The 20,551-nt window shown below is 41.9% G+C and overlaps 1 protein-coding gene across 1 annotated transcript in view; it reads left to right on the forward strand.

Moving 5' to 3' along the window:
• The window catches only part of OLFM4 (olfactomedin 4), a gene marked incomplete at its 5' end in the record, with an annotated part of 102,245 nt that overhangs the window by 42,158 nt on the left and 39,536 nt on the right, over positions 1 to 20,551 (forward strand). Inside the window, 6 exon segments of the mRNA XM_080376090.1 lie at positions 724 to 775; positions 779 to 904; positions 3,084 to 3,161; positions 6,847 to 6,999; positions 13,190 to 13,402; positions 14,333 to 14,486. Of these exon segments, the coding sequence (XP_080232216.1) occupies positions 724 to 775; positions 779 to 904; positions 3,084 to 3,161; positions 6,847 to 6,999; positions 13,190 to 13,402; positions 14,333 to 14,486 (776 nt within the window).

Here is a 20,551-nt window from a genome sequence, read left to right on the forward strand (position 1 = left end):
GCGTTGGGAACTGCAGGCAGCTCACTGCCTGCCATGCGGGGAAGTGTGGTACAGTTAGAGAGTGGGGGGGTCTCGCTAGACATTGCCTGTGGCCTTTTTTATCTTCGTGGATCAGTGCTCTAGAGGCAGGGACAGTGAAACTTTGTGGCCAGTTGGCATGCAGCTCCATGAAAAGAGAGTGAGTAAGCATTGATGGGTACACAGTGTTAATACATGAATAAACATTAACGGGTACATAGTGTTAGTGTACAAGACATAAACCTACTGAGAAGGAAATGGGAGAAGATTGATTGTGTCCCACCTGTTCTATGTGAGACCTGAGGGAACAGAAAAGCTGTAGAGACCCTTGTGCATTTTACGTATTGTCAAAGTCTGTGGGCCTTCGAAAAAAGGGGACGATGTTTCTGGTGTGTGAACAGTCTAACCTGACCTGGTCTTCTCTGTACCTATAAGAAGTAATAAATATCACTCAGACCTGTATTGTCTGCATAACTTAAATGGATCTATAAGAATTTGTGTGACTAAGTTACAGTGAGAGGAAATATCTATCTACCTATCCTAGCAAATAAACACTCGATGTTTTATATAACCAAGATTAAGATTAGATACTGCCCTTATGGGAAAGCTTTCCTGTTTGGAAACTGGATGTAGTTAATTTCTGATGGTAACTCATATGTTCTTTGTACGTTAGTAATTTGACACCTTGTCCAAAAACTTGAAAAAATATCACACAAGTTCCTTAAGATTTGGGTGGGGAAATCCCCAGACTCTACTATAAAAGACCTCCTTTGTCCCTTTGCTGTCACATCTGCTGGCTGAGAAGATGAAGCACGCACAGGTGGCTGTGCTGCTGCTTGTGCAAAGCATGAATGCTCTGGCTAGAGCAACGGCAACAACAGAAGCGGTAAGATGGGGGTGTTACAACCTGAACTTTGGTGCCTTCTTGTCTTCCCATGTAATTTAGATTGCTGACAATTCTTTTAGGTTACTGGAAAATTACTAGGCAAATGTTGAGATCTCTGCATGGAGAAAGTTTATAAAGTATTCCTCCATTCTTCCTGCAACTAATGTATAGGGACTGGATAATACATGTAAAAGTGAGGCACGGGTTTAAAATCAGAGTCAAATTCTGCCTTTGGTTAGATAAGTGCAACTCCCAGTGAGGATCTGAGTGGATATTAAATGCTCGGTGTAGCTTCTAATTAATTAGCAAGGGCTTATAGCAGGAAAGGATCCACATCTTTGATGTGGAAGGAGTTGGGAGGTGGGGGCTTTCCTAGTTGCATGATTGCTGTCACACTCTGTGACCAGGCACATGAAAGCCATACTGGGTGTTTTTTGTGGGGTCGCGTTCCTCTTCCCTTATAAAACTGTATCTACTTGGGCAAAAGAAAAGTTCAAATCAAAGCCATCAACCGGAATAAAAGGCCCCTAACCCACAAAAACAACAACAAATCCAGGGAGGAAGGGAGACAAGAAAACTTTGGAAAATTACATTAGTGAAAGATTTGTTTTAATTTTGTACTGCCTCTTTTTTAAAAAAAATTAAATTTGGCATAAATTATCAGAAGAAAAAGGTTGAGAATAGATTAAAAGCTCTTGCAAATGAAACAGAAACATTGTGGCTTTGTTTGACCCAAAGTGACTGCTTTTGGGTATTTTTTAGTTAAAATTTGGAAAAAAAACATTTTGGCTTCCAATGACTCTTTCTGATTTGTCTGGTTTAGTCACCAGCCAGAAAAATCCTGTGTGCCCTAGTTACATTTTTTTTAAGTTTGGGAGCACTGAGGATGCAGGCAGTGAAGTTAACATCTCCTGGGAAAGTGCTTTTATCTGCTCAATGAATGGAAAGTTACAAAAGTCAAGACGGAGGTAAATAAATGTTGATAAGCTGAGGGTAGAAAGCTTAATATGGAAGACACTTCTCCTCAGTCTGCTTAGCTTTAAGCTAGTCCCCAGTTTGTGTAGTTTACACAATTTGTGATGCTTTTTGCCCTACCACAGTTAATTGCTACTAGCTGCCCCTCTTCATTTTCAGTATAATCATATGAGCACACAAATATTTGTTCAAATGGGTTTATTTGACAGACCATCCTACAAAAGCTTGTTTACACTGTGCCCTTTAATAGACCTGCCCTTTGCTGGCCATTTGGATTTTCCTACCATTCCTTGGATCGGGAATTGGGCTTCAGCTGGGATTTGGGAAATGCAGAAAGACCCAGGGGTCCACTGCAGGAGAAGCCCATTTGATGCTCCGTCTGTCACACCATTTGACATTGAGGGTGTCTTGCTGCAGTTCCCAGTTAGTGGTGAGACCCCACTATGGGTGACAGCATGCTGCATCATGCTGTGCACACTGTGCGTGGGGGACACAGCAGACCTTTGGAGACACACAGTACAGTGCCAGAGTGACAGCCAGTCTCCTTGCTGTGTCAGGAAGGCCGGCACCAGACACAGATGAAAGTTAAAGGGGACGTATATTGCCTTGCTAAGTAGGACTCTCAAGGTGGACCTGGCAGTGCGGGGGCTTCTGCCAGTGCTCCCTCCCCGCGGTGGGATGCTGTCCCCTCTGTAGTGCTAGTAGCAGAGCAGGACACATGTCCCAGCCATCACAGCTCGCAGCCTGACAGCTTGGCATGAAAGGGGCAGTGAGTCCTGTGCTGGGAGGCTGGAGCATGGGCTGGGTGGCGAGGAGCAGACATTCCTGCTGGGAGGACAGTAATCTCCGGATTTAGGGCAGAGGGACACCGTACTGTCATTTTAGACTGCCATGCAATCTGCCAGGGCTGCCTGTCAGAGCCCCAGCTCACACCTCCCGAGCAGGCTGCGCGTCCCCTGCCTTGCACTGGTCACACAGAGCCTTTCTTCAAGAGGAGGTGTCTGTGAAGTGACAATGTGCCCGGGGAAACGTTAGTTGCCTCAACAGCAGGTCAGATAAGCCAATTAATTTTACTGTTGCTGGGGATGGCTCCAAGAATAAAATCAAAGTGCTTTGGAGCTGCAGGATGGGGGCTAGCTGGTGGGGAAGGGACAGTTCCATACACAGGAATTCACACTGAAAAAGGCTTTCCTTTTCTTTTTAGACCCCTCGTCTCAATATGACGCTTCCACATCTGACTCAATCTAGCAAGATGACTGGCAACCTGCACACTCCCCCAAAGGTATAACCATTACTGTTCTGCAATAAAGTCCAGGAAAGAGCAAAATTAGGAACTTGTGTCCCATTTTTTAAATGCTACACAGTCACTCAGAGACTTAACCCTGATATAGGTACATCATTTAGGCTGCCCAGGAAGAGAGTTTAGGTGTTGTGTATCCCACATTTTAGGCAGTAGCAGATTCCTCAAATCATCAGTGCTGCTGCCATGTCATTTAATGACTCAAGTCACATCCAGTTCTCTGCCACGACCGTTGTGACTACTGAAGTCAACCCCAGACATGGAACAGCTGGGGCTGTGGGGGTTTGATAGCAATGTACCGAACAGTTTGGTGGTTACAGCCTTCCTGGAGGAAGGGGAAGACTTCTTTTCAATTCTGTCCTCTCATGTAAACCAAAACAGGGCCTTGAAACTTACCTTCTGAGAAGTCCCCACTTGTGGTTGCTGGGAGTGAGAAAATCTTCGTTCTCCCTATTCTACTTGGCTGAAATTTTATTCAATTATTTGCTGATACAGGGACTTGAATCTGATTTCCGTGCCTCTGGCACAGTGCTCAAGTCCATGGTCTAAGGATTTCAGGGTTTGGTTTCTTTGCCTCTCTCTGTCAGTGACTGCTTAACGTGTTCGCTTTGGAGCAGATTCAATGGGACGCACTTGTTCTGAATGGTCCTGCAACCTAGTATCAAGAACAGAGTTTTTCCAAAGCACAGCTCCAGATCAGACTGGAGATGGTAGACAGCTTGACAGCAGGTCTTCGTTGTCCAGGCTAGCCTAGTGTGGCACCTGGGATGTGTGGAGGTACCTCTTCTGAGGCAGAGTTAAGTTTCTGCCTCCAGTGGAGGGTTTAGAAAGTTAAATGGAGTCAGGAGTCTCTCTCTCCGAGTCTCAGTACCAGAACCTAAATCTCATCCATCTCCTTGCCCAGCTGAGGTGGTCTCTGTCCTTGCTGTGGCCTCTGTCCCTGATATGTGGTTTCTGAGGATCCCATTCTATGTTTTAGGATGAGGGAGTAGTTAATTCAGAGCTGTGAATGCTGCTGGGCTACAGTGCAGCTGAAATTAAGTACTAAAATGGCTAGGCTGTTTTGAGGATGTAACCCTAAGTCCACATTTAGGCAGCTGAATAAATTTCCTATTTTTCAGAAAACCGAGTAACTCGAAAAAGGCTCCTACTCCCTTAAATTGAAGGGATGTGGGAAAGGAACATTTTTCATAGCTTCAAATATGTATTTGTAACAGCTTAATTTTACAGAGTGAAATGTTGCTGTCAAGTAAGTCCTTGCTGTAGGCTAGGACAGTTTGCTCTCTTTTAAGCATTCCGTATAAATTATTAAACTTTAAAAAACATACAACTCCATCAGAAGTAACAGCCTATCTTGTGCGTTTTTCTACAGGATGAGGGAAGGCATTTTTGGTATATGGTTGTCATTTGACTGGTATTATATTTTGATTGAAGCGCTTGCTGACCCAAGGGGCTTTTAACTAAACATTGCTTCTTGGTCTTGTCAACATCATGATCCCAATGTTTGTAATGTCAATGGAAGAATAGAAGCAGTTCTGTGTGCCCAGGCTGTCTGCTCCTTCGGGGAAACTGTCTTTTGGCTTAGATATAAGCTGCAATTACTGCAGTGAAGCTCTGCCTTCTACTCAAGGCTTTCTCCTAACACAAATGTTAGAATATAATGATTGTTTTTTATAGGGAGTTTAAATGCACAAATTGGAGTTTTTTGGGGAGATCATCTGAATACATTTATGAATGGCTTGTTTAGCACATGAAATAAGCATGGTATCTCTAGATAAACTGATGGCTATATATATAGTCAAGGCTGTAGTTTATTGCAGAGTATACAATGTATAGTTCACACTATATATGTATGGAAATGTATATACATATGTATAGTACACACTATGCTATACTATGTATAGTATACTCTCTAGGTATACACATACACGTGTATGTTACATTTGTCTTATACACAGAAAGGATAAAATACAATACCTTCCGCACAAAAAGTGAGCATGCCAGTGCACAACAGTCTTATTAGAAGATGCCGAACCACATTTATTTCTTCTTTTGTTTCTTCCCCCTCCTCTATCTGTTTCTTTTGTTATTGCTGAGGAACTTGCCATCCCAGTTATGCCCATACGCAGAGGACTCAGAGGTGCAGAAGCATTTAAGTGACTTAGGAACCCTTTGGCTTTGATAACCACCTTGCAGGGAAATCAATGAAAGTTATGTGCTGGGAAATGCTTGAATGCCACGAGATACTTCTTTGCTTCCTTTCACATTAAATGTCTTCGGCAGTCTGTCTATGACTGAAGTTTTAAGGCCCGTCGTGCTTGAATACTACAGATAAAATGTCTTTTCATGCTTTCTTTCAAAATGAGATGCATGCTCTTTGTTATGGCTGTGGTAAAGATTGCCAGAAGTGTGAACTGGGATTGTTCCTGCTTGCTGCAGTTCTCTTCCTGGGCTCACAGATCGAGACAGCTTTGCTGCTGGTCATCACTGCATATTCTGGGCTGGTTTGGTGGTGAGGATGTTGGTTGAAATCACTGTGAAAAAGCAAGGGAAGAAGTGCTGCAATGTCAGTTTTCAGTAGATAGTTTTTTGTTTGCTTGTTTATTTTTAAGAGGGAGAGAGGAGAAAACACATAAATAACACCGGGATTTCTGCAAGGCAGGTGGAGAGATTATAGGAAGAGTATTTAAAGAGCAAATCTGTAGCTTTAAAATATGCAGCTGCATTGAAGTGTGTGCCAGAATATTTTAGAGTAACATCAAATGTCTTTATTAATAAATTTGTGATAGATTTATGAACGGGGAAGAGTTTTGTGTACAAACAAAAAGGAACTGCTCCAAACACACTCAGAATGCATCCCATTGCTTATAGGAAATTATGTGCTTTGGCTGTAAATTATGGCAAGGTCATGAATTGGCAGCCCTGACCTTTGCATGCACCATACACATTGCTCCAATGGTGATGCTTTGAGCATGCAAACAACCAGGACAAGGCAATTCATGCTAATGGCATGGGCAGTCGCCTTGCAAACTGTCCACAAATGTGGGTGGGTGGGCTGTGGTGGGTGGATGTTACATGTAATATTTTCTAGCAAAATAAGTATCTCTACCTTAGGCTGAGCCTGCACATTTAATTCATCACCTTTTAGCTGTGCATAATTAAATGCATATGTCTGTCAGCTAAGGCAGGCTGAAAACCTTCAAATGGAGCATTTTTCTTTTCAAAACTTTCCCCATTACTAGTTCTGTTTTGGTGCTTTCATCTCTATGGATGGAAATGACTAGATGATCTGATCAATTCAGATCAACAGTAACTATAAGACCTAACTTACTAAGTTATTTTCCTGCTGTTGTGTGCTTTCCTATCTGCTGTAAAAATTATTTCGTTATTTTAGGAACATTGTCTGCAAGATTGGGAAAGGAAGGACTATTATATACTTCTGTTTTTCCAATGGTAAAATCATTTAACTATTTTCAGAAAGATTTATGAGACTGAGTCATAAAAAATTGCTAGATATTTTGAGTTCCTTGGCAGAAAAAGGTGAAAGATGTCTAGCAACGAAGTTATTGATCTCATGGTTGTCACAGCTCATATTATTGTCAGACATTAGCTACTGAATTCAAAGGATAATACTAACACTTTTTTCCTTACCTATTTGTTATTGCAGCTCTTTGCCAATGTGCCTGGCACTATGGATGATGAGGGAACTTGTCAGTGCTCTGTGTACTTGCCGGATACCACCTTTCCAGTGCAGAAGGCTGAGCAATTGGAAATTATAGCCGCAACGCTCTCGGAGAAATTTGAGATAGAGCTTTCTCAAGTAAGGTGTTCTTTTCTCATAAATACAACAACTGTACATCTGCTGAAAAACGGTTGCCTGTGAAGAAAGTACAGCAGTCAGCCCTTTTCTGTTATGTGTCTTTTAAACAGCAGGAAAGAGGGCTCTGTAAGAACTAAGAGAAGGGTGACTTGAGATTTAATCTTTGACATTGTAGCATGCCATACATTTGAATATCCTTAGGTCTCTTTTCTAGGCCTTTGTAGCTAGAGGCATATGGCATTTTTGGAAGAATGGTTATGTTTTTCCTCTTTTGGCACAGTTTTATTCATTTGTGATTGCTACACAGAGCTATAGGAAGCCAAGCCTCCTGCTCTTTCATGTGTTATTATTTGTATCAAGCCAGCCAGATTGTAGGAGGGAAATGAAGGGAAAGAGGAGAAAGGTCACCACAGCCCAGAGTGAGGAAGTAGGTGAATATTTGCCTCTTCACTTCTTCTGCTCTCACAGATTAAAACAAATTTTAAAAAATCAAATATCTTCCTTGTCAACATCTGAAGCTGTGGCAGTGAGACTGCTGAATTATGCATTGCTGTTGAAGACAAACATACCTTCAGTACTTTGGCTGCTTGTTGCATGAATTCAGATCTGTTTTTTGAGGAACTCAGGCAAACCTACACATGCTGCAGTGCACTGGGTGAAGCTGCCTGTGAAGACAGAAATCTGTCTTTGACTTTTGATAGTGGATAAATATGCAGGATTCAGATTAGATGTCCAGCAGAAAGTGTTTTCTTCAGGAACTGAGCATCTTAAGAAATGAAGTGTCCTTGAATTAATCAGCAGAAAAGGCACAGCATTAAATTATAAATTCTAACCATAAATATTCATAACCCTCCTCTGGTATAATCAAGAACAGATAAGAAGTTGTGCATAAAAACCACAACAACAGGCGGAGGATCCTGTGGTAAGATCTTTCAGTTCAAATCATTTGTTTGGAAAGAACTAGAGCTAACAATGAAACACATTCAGCTGTCAGCAGGGATATGAAGGGCAAGCTGACAGAAGCCCCACTGCCTCCAAGCACAGGAGTTACCTGAGCCCCTGCATGGAGGGTTAGCTCAGAGTGAGTGACCCATGAAAACTGCTGAGATTTCAGGTCCCCATAATGTTCCCACTGTGGTCAGTGCTGGCATTTTAAGCTAGTTGTACCGAGGCAGGATCAGGGGCATGCTTCCCAGCCAGAAAGTTGGTGTGATTCTTCAGGGTGTTTGTGTACCAGCTTTCCCAGTCACTGGCCCCGGTGTAACCAGTCCCTTACCAGTACTTTCCTTGGAATGGTGCATGTTTCATTCAGGATGCGTGACTTATCTGATAGTGCCATGTAGTTCTGCAGAGCAGAAGTACTGCTGACCTCCTTGAGTGGACAACCTCAGATCTCCTTTGAGTTCAGTCATCTTGCCCATATGAAGACACAAGTTACTATAGATACCTAAATTCAGGTACGATTTTATGGCAACCTAATGCCTAGGTTGCCAGCTGATGTCAACTGGTGTAACTGTGTTGTCATCCTTAGGTGCCCAGCAGTGTACCACTGTGTAGATGCTGACCTTGGCTTTCAATTCTCCCTGCAGACAGCAAAAATACTCGACCTAACTCAGGCTTCACTGAATTTCGTCCTGTCGACACCAATCATCCAAGCAGTGTTACAATGCATCTAGTTAGATAAAGTGTGACATATACTTTGGTGTGATATAGGCAAAGAGACACTTTGGGTCAGAAATGAAAATGAACAGATTGCATTTTGGTGTAACTGTGTGTGTAAGATTTCTCAGTTATGATGTTGTTTTTCTGTAGAAAGAAGAAAGCTGTCAAGCACTGCCCTATTGATATCTGAACTTAAGCAGTCTGAGATCTTGTGATGCATGAGTCTCCACGTTGTGGGAAAAATCATGCTTACACAATCTTGCATATTACTTTAGTCATGGTAATACTCAGAAAGAAGCAAATAATGAAATAGAAGAAAGCCAAGCTCTCATTACTGATCATTATTAGGGATAATCCTGAGCAAATTCCTAGGGAATCTTGGTCAAACATAACCTAGTTGCACCACAGGGCTGGGAATTTCTACGGAGTACTTCCTGTTTTGACTGAAGATCTGTGCTTTGGTTGCCCTTCTAAAACACCCTTTGAAGCTCATGGGAGCTTTCCCTGGGTAAGAGCTGCAGGATTGGACCGTCTTAAGGATGCTCTCCATGTCCTAGAAGTCCCAGATAAACAACCTGATTGAATCGTTAACCTTTTGCCTGATTGTAGGCTAATTCAAAAAGCAAGGGGGTCCTTTTATAGAATCAGCAGGCAAGGAAGCTCACAGATAAAGAGATGCTCTCATGTGCCAAATGAGTACAAACTGTAGACTGAAAATACCAGAATAATTTTTCCCCTGTCACATCAACCTTTGCCAGCATAATTATGATTGCAGAAGAAAATTAACCTTTCAAAGCAAAGCAGGAATTGGCTGCTTCTCTCAATAGGAGAGGGGAGAGGACACCTCTGTAACAGGATCAGCACATGATCCCAAGGAGAGAAAGTGCCGTTCAGAACTTGGCTCACAACGGCCACAACATCCTCATGTAACAAAAACAGGAGAAAAAAACCATGCCTGCCCTCTACCAGGAACAGCTGTTTTCAAAACAGATTAACCCGCAGTGGAATTCCTCTTGATGTCAGCTTGCAGACTACTTGCCAACCTTGCTCCTTACGGGTCTGTAGAAGTCAGGCCTGCCCAAAGCCAGTGTCCTGGGCTGAGTGACTTTATAGAGTTGCTGGTTTTGTCACTTCTTCCTTATCTTCCCTCAGTCCTCCCACTTTTTTTCTTTTACATCTTCATCTTGCACCTTTGTTCCCTCTTCTGTACTCTCCAAATGCATGCTGGGTAAGTGTCTGTTTGCATGCTGCAAAACCTGTTCTGATAAATACCAATTGCAGGTAAATGACACAGTAAATGAGCATTGCAGATTTTTCCTGCCCTTTTCATTCCATGAGGGTGACAATGCTTGGAAAGGAGTAAAAACTGAAACTGAGGAATTTTCTTCCTATGTATGCCTCACGTGGCTCCATTCTCTTCCTATAGAGGGCTAGTACAGGCCCTATGCACTCATCATACCTCACTTTAGGCTTTTATGACAAATGTGGCAGCAATCAATACTATTTATTGGTCTGTATCCCTAAGTATGGGATATGCACAGAGTTTCTGTGCCAGCTTGTCAAGAGACAACAGCCAGTCCCTAACAGGTAGATGCAGCAGAAGAGCAGGGTACAGTACAAGCTGCTTAAACGTATCTGCCAAGCAACAGAGCAACGCCATGTGCCTTTTTCAACTGGTATTTCTATATTACAGAAGCTCTTAAGCCAAATCTGAGCAGGTGGGGATGTCCACACAGGGCATTGCAATGCTTGACGTATGTGCTGGATTTGTCTGCAAAAGCAGCGTAGACCTGTTAGAGCAGCACTGCTGAGAAAATGGTATTTGTCCAGTAATTTGTCAGGGAAGCTGTTAGCTTAAGTTCCTTGTGATGCTGGTGTGGCTGTACAGAGCACTGCAGAGTGCTGGAGCTAGTGCAGGCTCAACTTGTATATATCTCTCATCTGTACTCCACTGGATGGTGTTGATATGTCCTTAAGTGACCTAGATGGTTGACTGAATGAAAATCCTCTGATGTGGAAGGAGAACTTCAGGTCTGTGACCTGCAGCACTCTGCAATCAGGGCTGAAATAACTATGTATGCCTTGCTCCAGCCCTCAGCACTCTGTCCAGGCTCAGGACCCAGGAGAAACCTTCAAATTCACAGGTTTCTCACTAGTGAGTAGCCATCACTAATTCCAGCAGTCTGTTTATTTCAGTGGTTTGTAGATTTGGGCTTAATTGCATTATTGTTATTTTTATTATTGTTATTAGTATTACTATGAGAAAGGTTATTAATACCTAGATAGATTTCCAAATACCTATGTGATATATGTAGCTTCACACAGCAGTGCAGTTCTGTTCAGACATGGGCTTGCTTTTTATTTCTCAGGCTGTAATCATATATTCTTTCTTTTTCTGTTGTGCAAACTCTAGACCAGGGGTCCTCAAACTGTTTAACCAGGGGGCCGGCGCGCGGATGCAGTGGCGGGCAGCCATCTGCGGCTGCTTGGTTTCCCCCCCCAACCCCCGGTGGGGGGGGGCGGGGGGGTCTGTAAATACCGGGGGCCGGATTGAGGACCCTGGAGGGCTGTATCCGGCCTGTGGGCCGTAGTTTGAAGACCCCTGCTCTAGACACACAGTCTAAACATTACCCTTTGAAGATTTTTTTCAGAAGTTTTTTTCTGAGGATATCCAACTCCAATCTGATTTTGGTGATCAAGGAAAGTCTGAGGTCCAACTACATCTGGCTTTTCCAAGAACGTTGTCCAGTTTTTGCTACTATTCCCTCCTGAGCAGACGATGGTGACAGCTAGAAAAAGGGATCCCAGCTGTCTCTGTTGCCAGTCACTTACAAGGAACTAGGTCTAAGTCTTTATATGTTATTATTTTTTATTCTTAATTGTAATAAATAGCTCAGTTACTCTGGCTTGACCCAGGAGATTTAGAGCATTCAGTGTTATGAGTCAGGGTGCTTCTGCTGCAGCTTATGGAAACTTGCCAGTTTCCGTATCAGAGCAGCGCAAAGTCTGGCTGCACACATTTAGAACAGAAGATCTGTTTCAAACTCTGATTTAAATGCATGGGATTGAGCAGCCCGGGTTTGATGTATGTTACGTATGTGCATGCAGAGGTTTGGTAGTAGGTTTTTTCAGATTTATAGTGTAGTTATGCCACTATTGAAAGTTATTCTTTTGAAAACAGGGTCTTCTCTCTTGCAGTTCTACTTCTTAAGTCACATCACTGAATATCTTATGATCTTAAAGGATCCTTTCTGTCCTTCATGAATTTCCACACCATGAGTCCCCATATGTCCTCTTCGGTACAGAAGGGCTTCAATCAAATTTGGAAGGAATTATTTGATAACTGTGTTTTTGGGGGACCCTGTCCCAAGCACTGCTGCCAGAACAGCAAAAGAGGGAGTCTGTGGTCTTCACACCATGACAGGATTTTAGACACCATTCCAGAGACAATGGGGAAAAAAAAATTACTTTAATTTCATGTTAAGATAATGTGAAAATGATTGAGAGGATGTGGCCTAAAAATCTTTCAGTTGAAGAAGTAATAATTATGGAAGGCATAGTGCTGTAGAGAGAGGGACTTGTACTACAAATGTTATCTGAGAGTATAAATATGGAGTTACTGGTTCAACAAACTAATTGTATTCATTTCTACTTCTTACCTCTTGTGATATAATTATATTGATTTAAGGGAAAAGAGACATGACTTTTATGAAGCATATGGAAGAGAAATTTCAAGGAGATAACATTTTCCAAGGAATGTCCCAAATCCATATAAAATTGTTAACATTGTGCATAACAATGTTTGTGCTGTGACCTTTACTTCAGTAGACCTATCTGTGAAAATATATTTATCTGGACAACTGTTCAACAGTTCAAAGGCTGAAAAGGCTGCTATGTAAATTACTTTAGCTAAAGCCTGCAATATATTTTACACTTTCATTTAAACAAGATTTAATTTTTAACACTGTGTTTAAACATTTTCCCCCCACCCAAAGACAAACCGCAAACCAGTTCTGTCAACTTTTGACACAATTCAAATGTACACAGGGTAAAATCCTATTTGGATTCAGAGTTAATAGGAAATGAAGTTGAAAAACATGGGAATCCTTTATTGCATTTTTCAGCCTCCTTGGGTTTCTTTTGTGAGATAATACACTGCAGATTTCCTAATAAAATTTTCACCAATGTATGTTCTTGGCATACTGAGGATAAAATTAGCTCACAGAGACAATATTGGCAAAGAATTAAAAAAATGGAGGACTGCAAGTGAAATTCTGCCTTCAGTTATCCCCAGGCGTTCCTGAGGGGACTATGTGGAACTGCCAACAATAAATGAGGGTTAAATTTCACATTTTTTTCTTCTATGTGATGCAAATTTCATTTATGTAGTGTATGTGAAGAATATATATGTCAAGTATGTGGAAGTTAAGCATGGGGTACTCAGAAATACAATGAAGATGACAAACAGACTTGTCGTACTTGCTAACCTGGACATGAATATGTACCTTCTTTTTTTTCTTTCTTTAAGGTTAAGAAGTACTCAAAAATGATTGAACTATATCAGCAGCAAATCCTTAATATAACCATCAGAGTGGAGCATATGGAGAAGAGCAGTGTATCTTACACAGAACTGGACTTCCAGTTACTGAAAATGGAAATCAGTGACCTAGAGAGACTGGTCACTCAGCTGAAATCCAGCCTTGTTGGAAGCAATGTCATTGTTGAGCAAATATATTTGGAGGTATTGCCAAAGTCTTAATTAGCCACAGAGAGTTCAAATATATAGATAGTCTATCCTTTCATTAGTGTTTATGTTGAGGAAATGTAGCCTGTCTCTACTGCAGCCAGTGGAATTACTTTAGCATTTCATCAGCATAAATTAAAAGAAAGCTTGACCTTAAACGTATTAACATTTTTTCCTTGATATAGAGCACAGAAAAGCAAAGAAACCCCCAAATAAATGGAGACCACTGTATTTTTGCCAAGTATCTGCCTGAAAATTAACAGTTTTGCATAGCATTAAGCATATAAGCTGATTGAATTATTATAATAAATATCAATTTACAGACCCCCATGCTTGAAGGCCTCTGTGCTTTAATGTAGATAATTAAAAAATTAGCTTCTGGTTGCTAGGGCAATGGCCCAATCAATATGAAATCAAGAACTGGGAAAGACTATCACCTTCCCAGCAGACTATAAATCATATTTTCAAAATTGTAGTTAATCACTCACCTAGAGAGAATAATTACTTCAGATGGAAAGTGAAATATCATTTCTCCATTGTCCTCTAGGTCATCAAGGATGTTATTGAAAACATCATCTATTTTTACAAATAAAAATCTCCAGATACTTTTGTAAGGCTGTAATAAGTACTTTTCATATATAATAGCTAGTACTTGCCTAAGACTTACTGGATACTTTTATATGACCTATAAAATAACACTATATTTTTGCATTATGTTATACAACTGAATGTTAAAGCATTTCCTTATGGTCACATACCTCTGCTGGAAATATAAAGTTCAGATTAGCAGGATAAGGCCTATTCTTAGCGATATTTCTTAAAACCTGTTCTGTAGTATCTTTTGTGGTATGATCAACCCTGCCTGGAAATATCTGTTAAATAAAGTTGATGGAAATTTAAACTTGCCATCTTTTTTTTTCCCTCTAGATCACAAATCTGACTATACTGGTAAATGAACTAGAATCACTGGACAAAAACAATGTCCTTGCAATTCGTCGACAAATTGTGTCTCTGCAGAATCGATTGAAAGAGTGTGAAGAGGCCACAAACAAAACTATAATACCCCCTTATTTCCCACCAGGTAAGCATTTCTGTTGTATATCAGATAAAAACCAACGTAATATATGGGTAGAACAGTGAATTCATACATTTCCATTTGTTAATTTTAAATACAATTGTAACGATACTACTTAGCTCTTGAAAAATTGAGCAGACAGCTCCTGATGTTTCATCAACAGGTTCAAAAGGAAAACGAGGGCAGGAAACAAACTCTTCCAGACACAGTAGCTATTTTCAATGGGAAAAAGTTGTGATCTTCCTATCACCTGCAGCATGAAAAGCAAATCTCTAACCTCCTTCTCTTTTTAAAAACAATTACCTTTTTTTGGGGGGGAAGCTATGCTTTTTTCTGACCAGCTTTGATTTTTAATAGTTCCTGTGGAAGTGACCTGTGTCATGGCAATTTTGCTCTAATGCTGCTTGGGAAATGTATGAGCAGCAGTTGATGTACTAAAGCTGTGGAATGCAAGCTCTGGAAGGTAGCTTTGCATGAAGATTACTTTTGCTTCACAGGCAAAAGATTCCTCTAAATCAGAAGGCCAAGAACCTTGGGGGAAATTCTGGTTTCAGGGAAATAAGTTGGAGCTGTATTACTGATTTCAAAGGAACTAGGATTTTATAATTTCCTTAACTAGGAAAGGTTATGTTCTGGGGCTTAGATCAGTAGTTCCTAGAGTGCAGTTCATACAAAAGTGTCAAAAGTCACAGGACTTGTGGTAATTAGTTTACAACAGGAATGATTTTTGTCTTGACATTGTGTTCAGTTTGAAAAATCACATTGTGAGTGAATCATAGTCTAGAGAAATTTTGAGAGTCAAATACGATACACTGAAGCAAACTGTTTAGGAAACAATAGTTTAGGTATGCCAGGTCAAGCATCCCACTTGCCAACAGACAGGAAGATTTTTCAAACTGTGTTGATCTCCTGTTTATACACAGGAGGTTCCTTTTGACAGGGTACTGTAAGAGAGAAAGTGCTCTGTTGTATACAATACCCAGGGGAAGGATCCTGCTTTTTCACATAAGCTTGTTAGCAGTCAGCTGGAAGAGCCCATGAAAAAGGAGTGGTGTCCTGCTTGCAAGGAGCACAGTTTTGCACCTACCAACATTTACCCCTTAGCACCTTGGGGTCAGCTAGTTCAAACATCTCATTGGAAAAGTGAGAGGCAGAAATACAAGCTTCCCTTAGGGTCAGCAGCCTTTCCTATTGTGATCTCTGTAGGACTTTGTGGTGGTGCATGCAGCTGCTTCACTTCTCTGACAGGGTGCATGGGTAACACCTTGTCTGGGGATCAGGCAGGAGGAAAAGCTGAAACAAAATTGTGCATTGCAAAACCTCAAGGCCTTTCTCTGCTCGTTATGGAAGGGCTTAAAATGTTTCAATGAAAAAAAAAAAAGCAGCCATGTTTTAAAAGTGTTTGAAGGGCATCTTATTGATTTATTGAGGGTGATGGTGTGTGGAAAGAAACAATCTCTTTCTCTTCATGCCTACAGCATGCCTTTGTTTTGGTGAGAAAGTACTGGGCTTCAGAACAAGAATACTATGTCCTTCCATGAGTGATGGAGAAAGGGGCTGCTTTTATGCCTGGGTGGTTGGTGTGAGCGTCTGTGGGGCACAGGGGCTTTCCCAGAGTGGGACAGTGCAGCTCCATGCAGAATAGGCAAGTCATGTCTAGAGCAGTATGATAGCTCTGGGATGGGTAAATGTAACTGCATAAGGCTGTGCCCCTAACAGAATTATTTAGCATTGTTTCTCAGGGCATGGTGTGGAGGTGAATAGAGTTCATCTGGGACTAAAATGGTATTGCTTTAGTGTTGCCTTATTCCTGACTGTGTGGTCATTGCTGGCTCAGGCATCTTGGCATACATTGTGTGGGAACCACAGAATGGGAAATAACCTAGAAGGTCAAAACCCCAGGGTGGCATGAACAATGACAGCTCCATTGACTTCCAGAGAATTACCACCACTGACACCAGCTGAGCACATCCTCTGGTGTTGCCTGTGAGTTTATCTTTTGCCCACAGCAGTAGGAAACCCAGAGGAGTTGTAGGGGGGTGTGTGGGCATATTGCCATGGCCACCTTTAGGGTGAGGGTGATCTCTAAGGCTGGCACAAAGCAACTTCCACAGACTGGTAAGTTTCCTGGCTTTTGGGTGATGCCAGCTATACATATAACCCAGGTGTTATGTAGGCTCAGACCCCTGCTAATCAATGCAGGACTTGCATATCCTGACTTTGTGTGCCTGGCAGGGAGCAAGTATTCTTTGGGCAGAGAACTTTGTAGAGCAATTGCATGTCCTGCAGACTGTATCTGAAAACAAGTAGAAGTAGTAAGATGTTATTGCTTGGGGAGATGGAGTAAGTACATGAGAGCTGCATTTTCTAGATGGTCATTTTGGAGGCTTTGCATGGATGCTCACACCTAGGCCTCTGAAGCTCTCTAGCACTCATTTATGCATTTGAACACAATTTCCATACTTTTTCTCTGCAAGCCTGATTGCCTTGAATTCCTGCCAAACCATTTGGCCTTGCCCTGCTTTTAGTTCATATTATATTTATAATGTTTATATTAAACTGACTCTTTGTCCTGTTTTCAGATAGCGTTTTCTTTCCCCCTTAATCTTCTCTCCTACATATTTTGGGTAGTCAACATAAACTAGAGAAAGCTTGGCTAATCCCCAAGCTGCCTAAGACCATGAGTCTAAAGGCAAGTTTAATTAAAGCTTCTTGCTTCTCAGTGCTGTAGTACACAGCCCCTCTGACTCTGTCCCCCAAGGCTTTTGCTGCCGTGTTTCTCCGAGTGAGCAGGCCTGTTCTCCAACAACACAGCAGTAATAAATCACTGGTCTTCATTTGCCTTACCCTCCAACTGGAGAGGTGGGTGTCTGAGTGTCTGAGATGGAGCTCAGTAAATTAGTTAATCATCCTCATCATCATTACTGGCTTTCCTGTCTGCAGCAGTTCCTGGCATCTCTCTCCTCTTCACTCCAGCGGGAAGAAACATTTATCCATTCATTTTTCTTTTGTGCTGATCTCATCTGGCTGCATCAGGGCAGGTAGAGTGAGAAAAGACCCCAGGATGGTTCTTTAAGGACTCCGCAGCAGCTTCTTTGTCACATCTCCCTGAAATGATCTGAGAGAGGCAGCAGGGAGAAGCAAGTCAGATGAAACTCTCCAAGGCAAAAAAAGAAAGGAAAAAAAGAGCAAAGCTGGTTTTTCTGGCTTTTATACGTTTAGAAATTTAGAAGGATTTCAAATTATTGATGAATAGGTCTCAGCAGGAGGAAGGCCTGGTGTAGCCTAATGCTGAAACTCAGGCAATCGTGTTGGAGTCTTAGTTAGAGTGATTTCGCTTTTACCTTATATATTACCTGCTGTGTTCCCAAGATGTCTGTGTTGAGTGTTTTGGATTGTGTTTGGAAATTAATACATCCATACATAAAGAGGGAGACATGCCCACAGGCACCTGAAAAGAGCTGGCCAGTGCCTTCTCTCCAGGATTGCCTGAACAGCCCCTGGAGACACATGCATTTCTCCATTGGCCATGGAGGGAGCTTAGATGAGGCACCTGAATTTTTAGTTGCCTGAAGGTAGGTCAGATGAACTCCAGCCCCTCACCTCATCCCCTATTAGGTACTGACAACGTAAATCTTCTCTGACACAGCTGTCAGCCTGTGTCTGTGCCCCATGATCCTGGTGAAGACTGAGGTGTCTGTGTGGGTTCCTGTGTCAGGAATGAGTCTTTCCCTGAGCAGCACCATCTCCTGTGTCTTAAACCATAATAAGGCTGGTAACAGCTCACACATCTGGATGCAGTGGTTCATCTGATGGGAAAGGAAGGCACATCTGGTGCTTGGGAGCATGTGTGAGAGTGTATCACCAGCCTGCTCCTTGTCTCTGTGCCCCTCATGGGAGTTCCTTTAAATGTGGGTCACACCTTGCCTTTGGCTGCATAGGCAAACCGTGGTCCCTTCTTTTCTGCAATCAGATGCAGCTGCTTGGTGGGGGAAGGCTGCTGGAGTTTTCTTGACACCTGTATTGTTGGAGTGAGACGCTGATGTGGTCTGTGAGTGCTTCAGAGTGAAGCAGGTAAAGCAAGACCTCATACTCATGTCTCATGCTCAGTTCTGCAGCCCGTTAACCGAGCAAGTCAGGCTCCCTCTAGTCCTGACAGCAAAGTGCCAGCTCCTTTTCTGATGAATCAGAAGGATTAGTAAACAACTGAGCTGAGATACTGGCTCTTTATGTAGGGAGAAGGAGAACTATGTGTGTATGTACCTATATTGTCCTCCTCTCGCCTGCTTGCTACATAAGCATGAAACAAAGGAAAGCAGAAATACCAGGACATCATTTATCAGTGGCCCAAAACAGCAGAGAAAGGAGTTAAAAACTTGAAAGTTTGAATAATGCATATGGATTTATTTCAAGTACCTTCTAATATTTACAAAATTACATGACACTTTGTTTCCTTTGTGCATTTTCCCTCCCCCCAAGATCCAGACAGGGAGGCAAGTTTAGATTAAATAAACAACACTGAATTTTTCTGAACCAGTGCAGAAGACAGATCACCCCCTGACTACCACAGAGTTTTCTGGTTAAAAAGATAGTAATTCTGGGAGAGTTTTCAGAGAAATCAAAATCAAGCACATACTCTATAAAAACCTCAGACAATTTTTGATGTCATTAAAACGGAACATGCTTCTAACTTTATTTTAATAATTCATTGTTTCATAAATAAAAACCAAACAAGTGTTCAGCAGAGAGATCTCTTTAAGGGAAGAAATAATAATTTATTATTTCTTTTGTAAAAAAAGGTCTCATTGCTGAACACACGTTTGTTTTTTATTTATGAAACAATGTATGAATTATTAAAATAAATCTGGAATTGTGTTGTGCTTAATGACATGAAAAATTATTTGAGGTCGCATATAGATGAGCTTAGCAGTGCTTCACTACCTGCAAGCCTCGGTGCTATATTTTTCTAAACAAATCAAGAGTTTTAGAGCATTTAATAACCATTTAATTCTGAGATAAGTTTATTGTGATTTAAGCACAGTAACATATTCAATATGTCACCAGCTTGAAAGAAGCCCTCGTGCCAGAGGTAACAATACATAATAGAGCTATAAGAAAAAAACAGTTCAAATTGATTTATGGAGTTGGCAGGCTGCAAGCCGTTTTGCACTGTCTGCCTTAGCTTGCTTTCTTTGCATGGGTTGAAGTATAAGCACCTCCAAACACTGATATCTGTGTGCAGTGCTGAGGCCGCGTTACTAGCCATGCTACGTGCCATTTCCAGAGATACAGCCTGGCTAGCCATACAGCAGCGCCTTCCTTGTGCTATATTTGGAAATGAGGTTTCTGCTCCAGGGCCTCATCCTTTCTAAAGCACTTAAGTGCATGCTTAAATGCTCATCTGCTCCGAGCCAGGAATGTTGATTTGCATCGACTCTTGGTGGCACAGAAGGAAGCAGTGTTCAACCAGGGTCATCCCATGTTCCAGCTGCAAGAATCCCAGGACACAAAATGAGTTGGGGGAGGAGGTGGGATTATTCACAACTCATGTCACCCTCCCTGCCATGAGCTGGGCACTCATTAATGTAGAGCTGCTCCCATGGGCAATACTGACCCCAAGAAAGTTGCCAACGTGGCCTGGGGGCACAGGGGTTTAGCTCAGCATACCAATTTGCATTTAATATAAAGCTGCTCCCCACCGTCCTCATAGATGTTGAGGGGAGGCTGCAGGTGAATCACATGTCCCCCGAGCCACTAGTGCAAGACAACTCAAAACTGTGAGGGGTGAAGGTGTTATGTAGCGGAAGGAGAGAAATACTACATTTTGAGAAAGGAGGAGATGTGGAGAGCTTCACTGCTCAACTCGACTGTACATATTGGCACAGATGTTACCCTTTTGCTTAGACAATTCTAACGTTCAGGCCACAGGTTTCCCCTGGAGGCAGAACATCTTTCCCCTGGGCAAAACAGATCAAAACAAGATTTCTCTGCATTTGCTGCAGTCTGTTTTCCACCAAATATCTCATTTCCCAGACCTTTTCCAAGTAGAGTACGGCAGATTGGTCTGTCTC

This window comes from Falco punctatus (genome assembly GCF_963210335.1).
Source record: "Falco punctatus genome assembly, chromosome: 2".
Lineage (NCBI taxonomy): Eukaryota > Metazoa > Chordata > Aves > Falconiformes > Falconidae > Falco > Falco punctatus.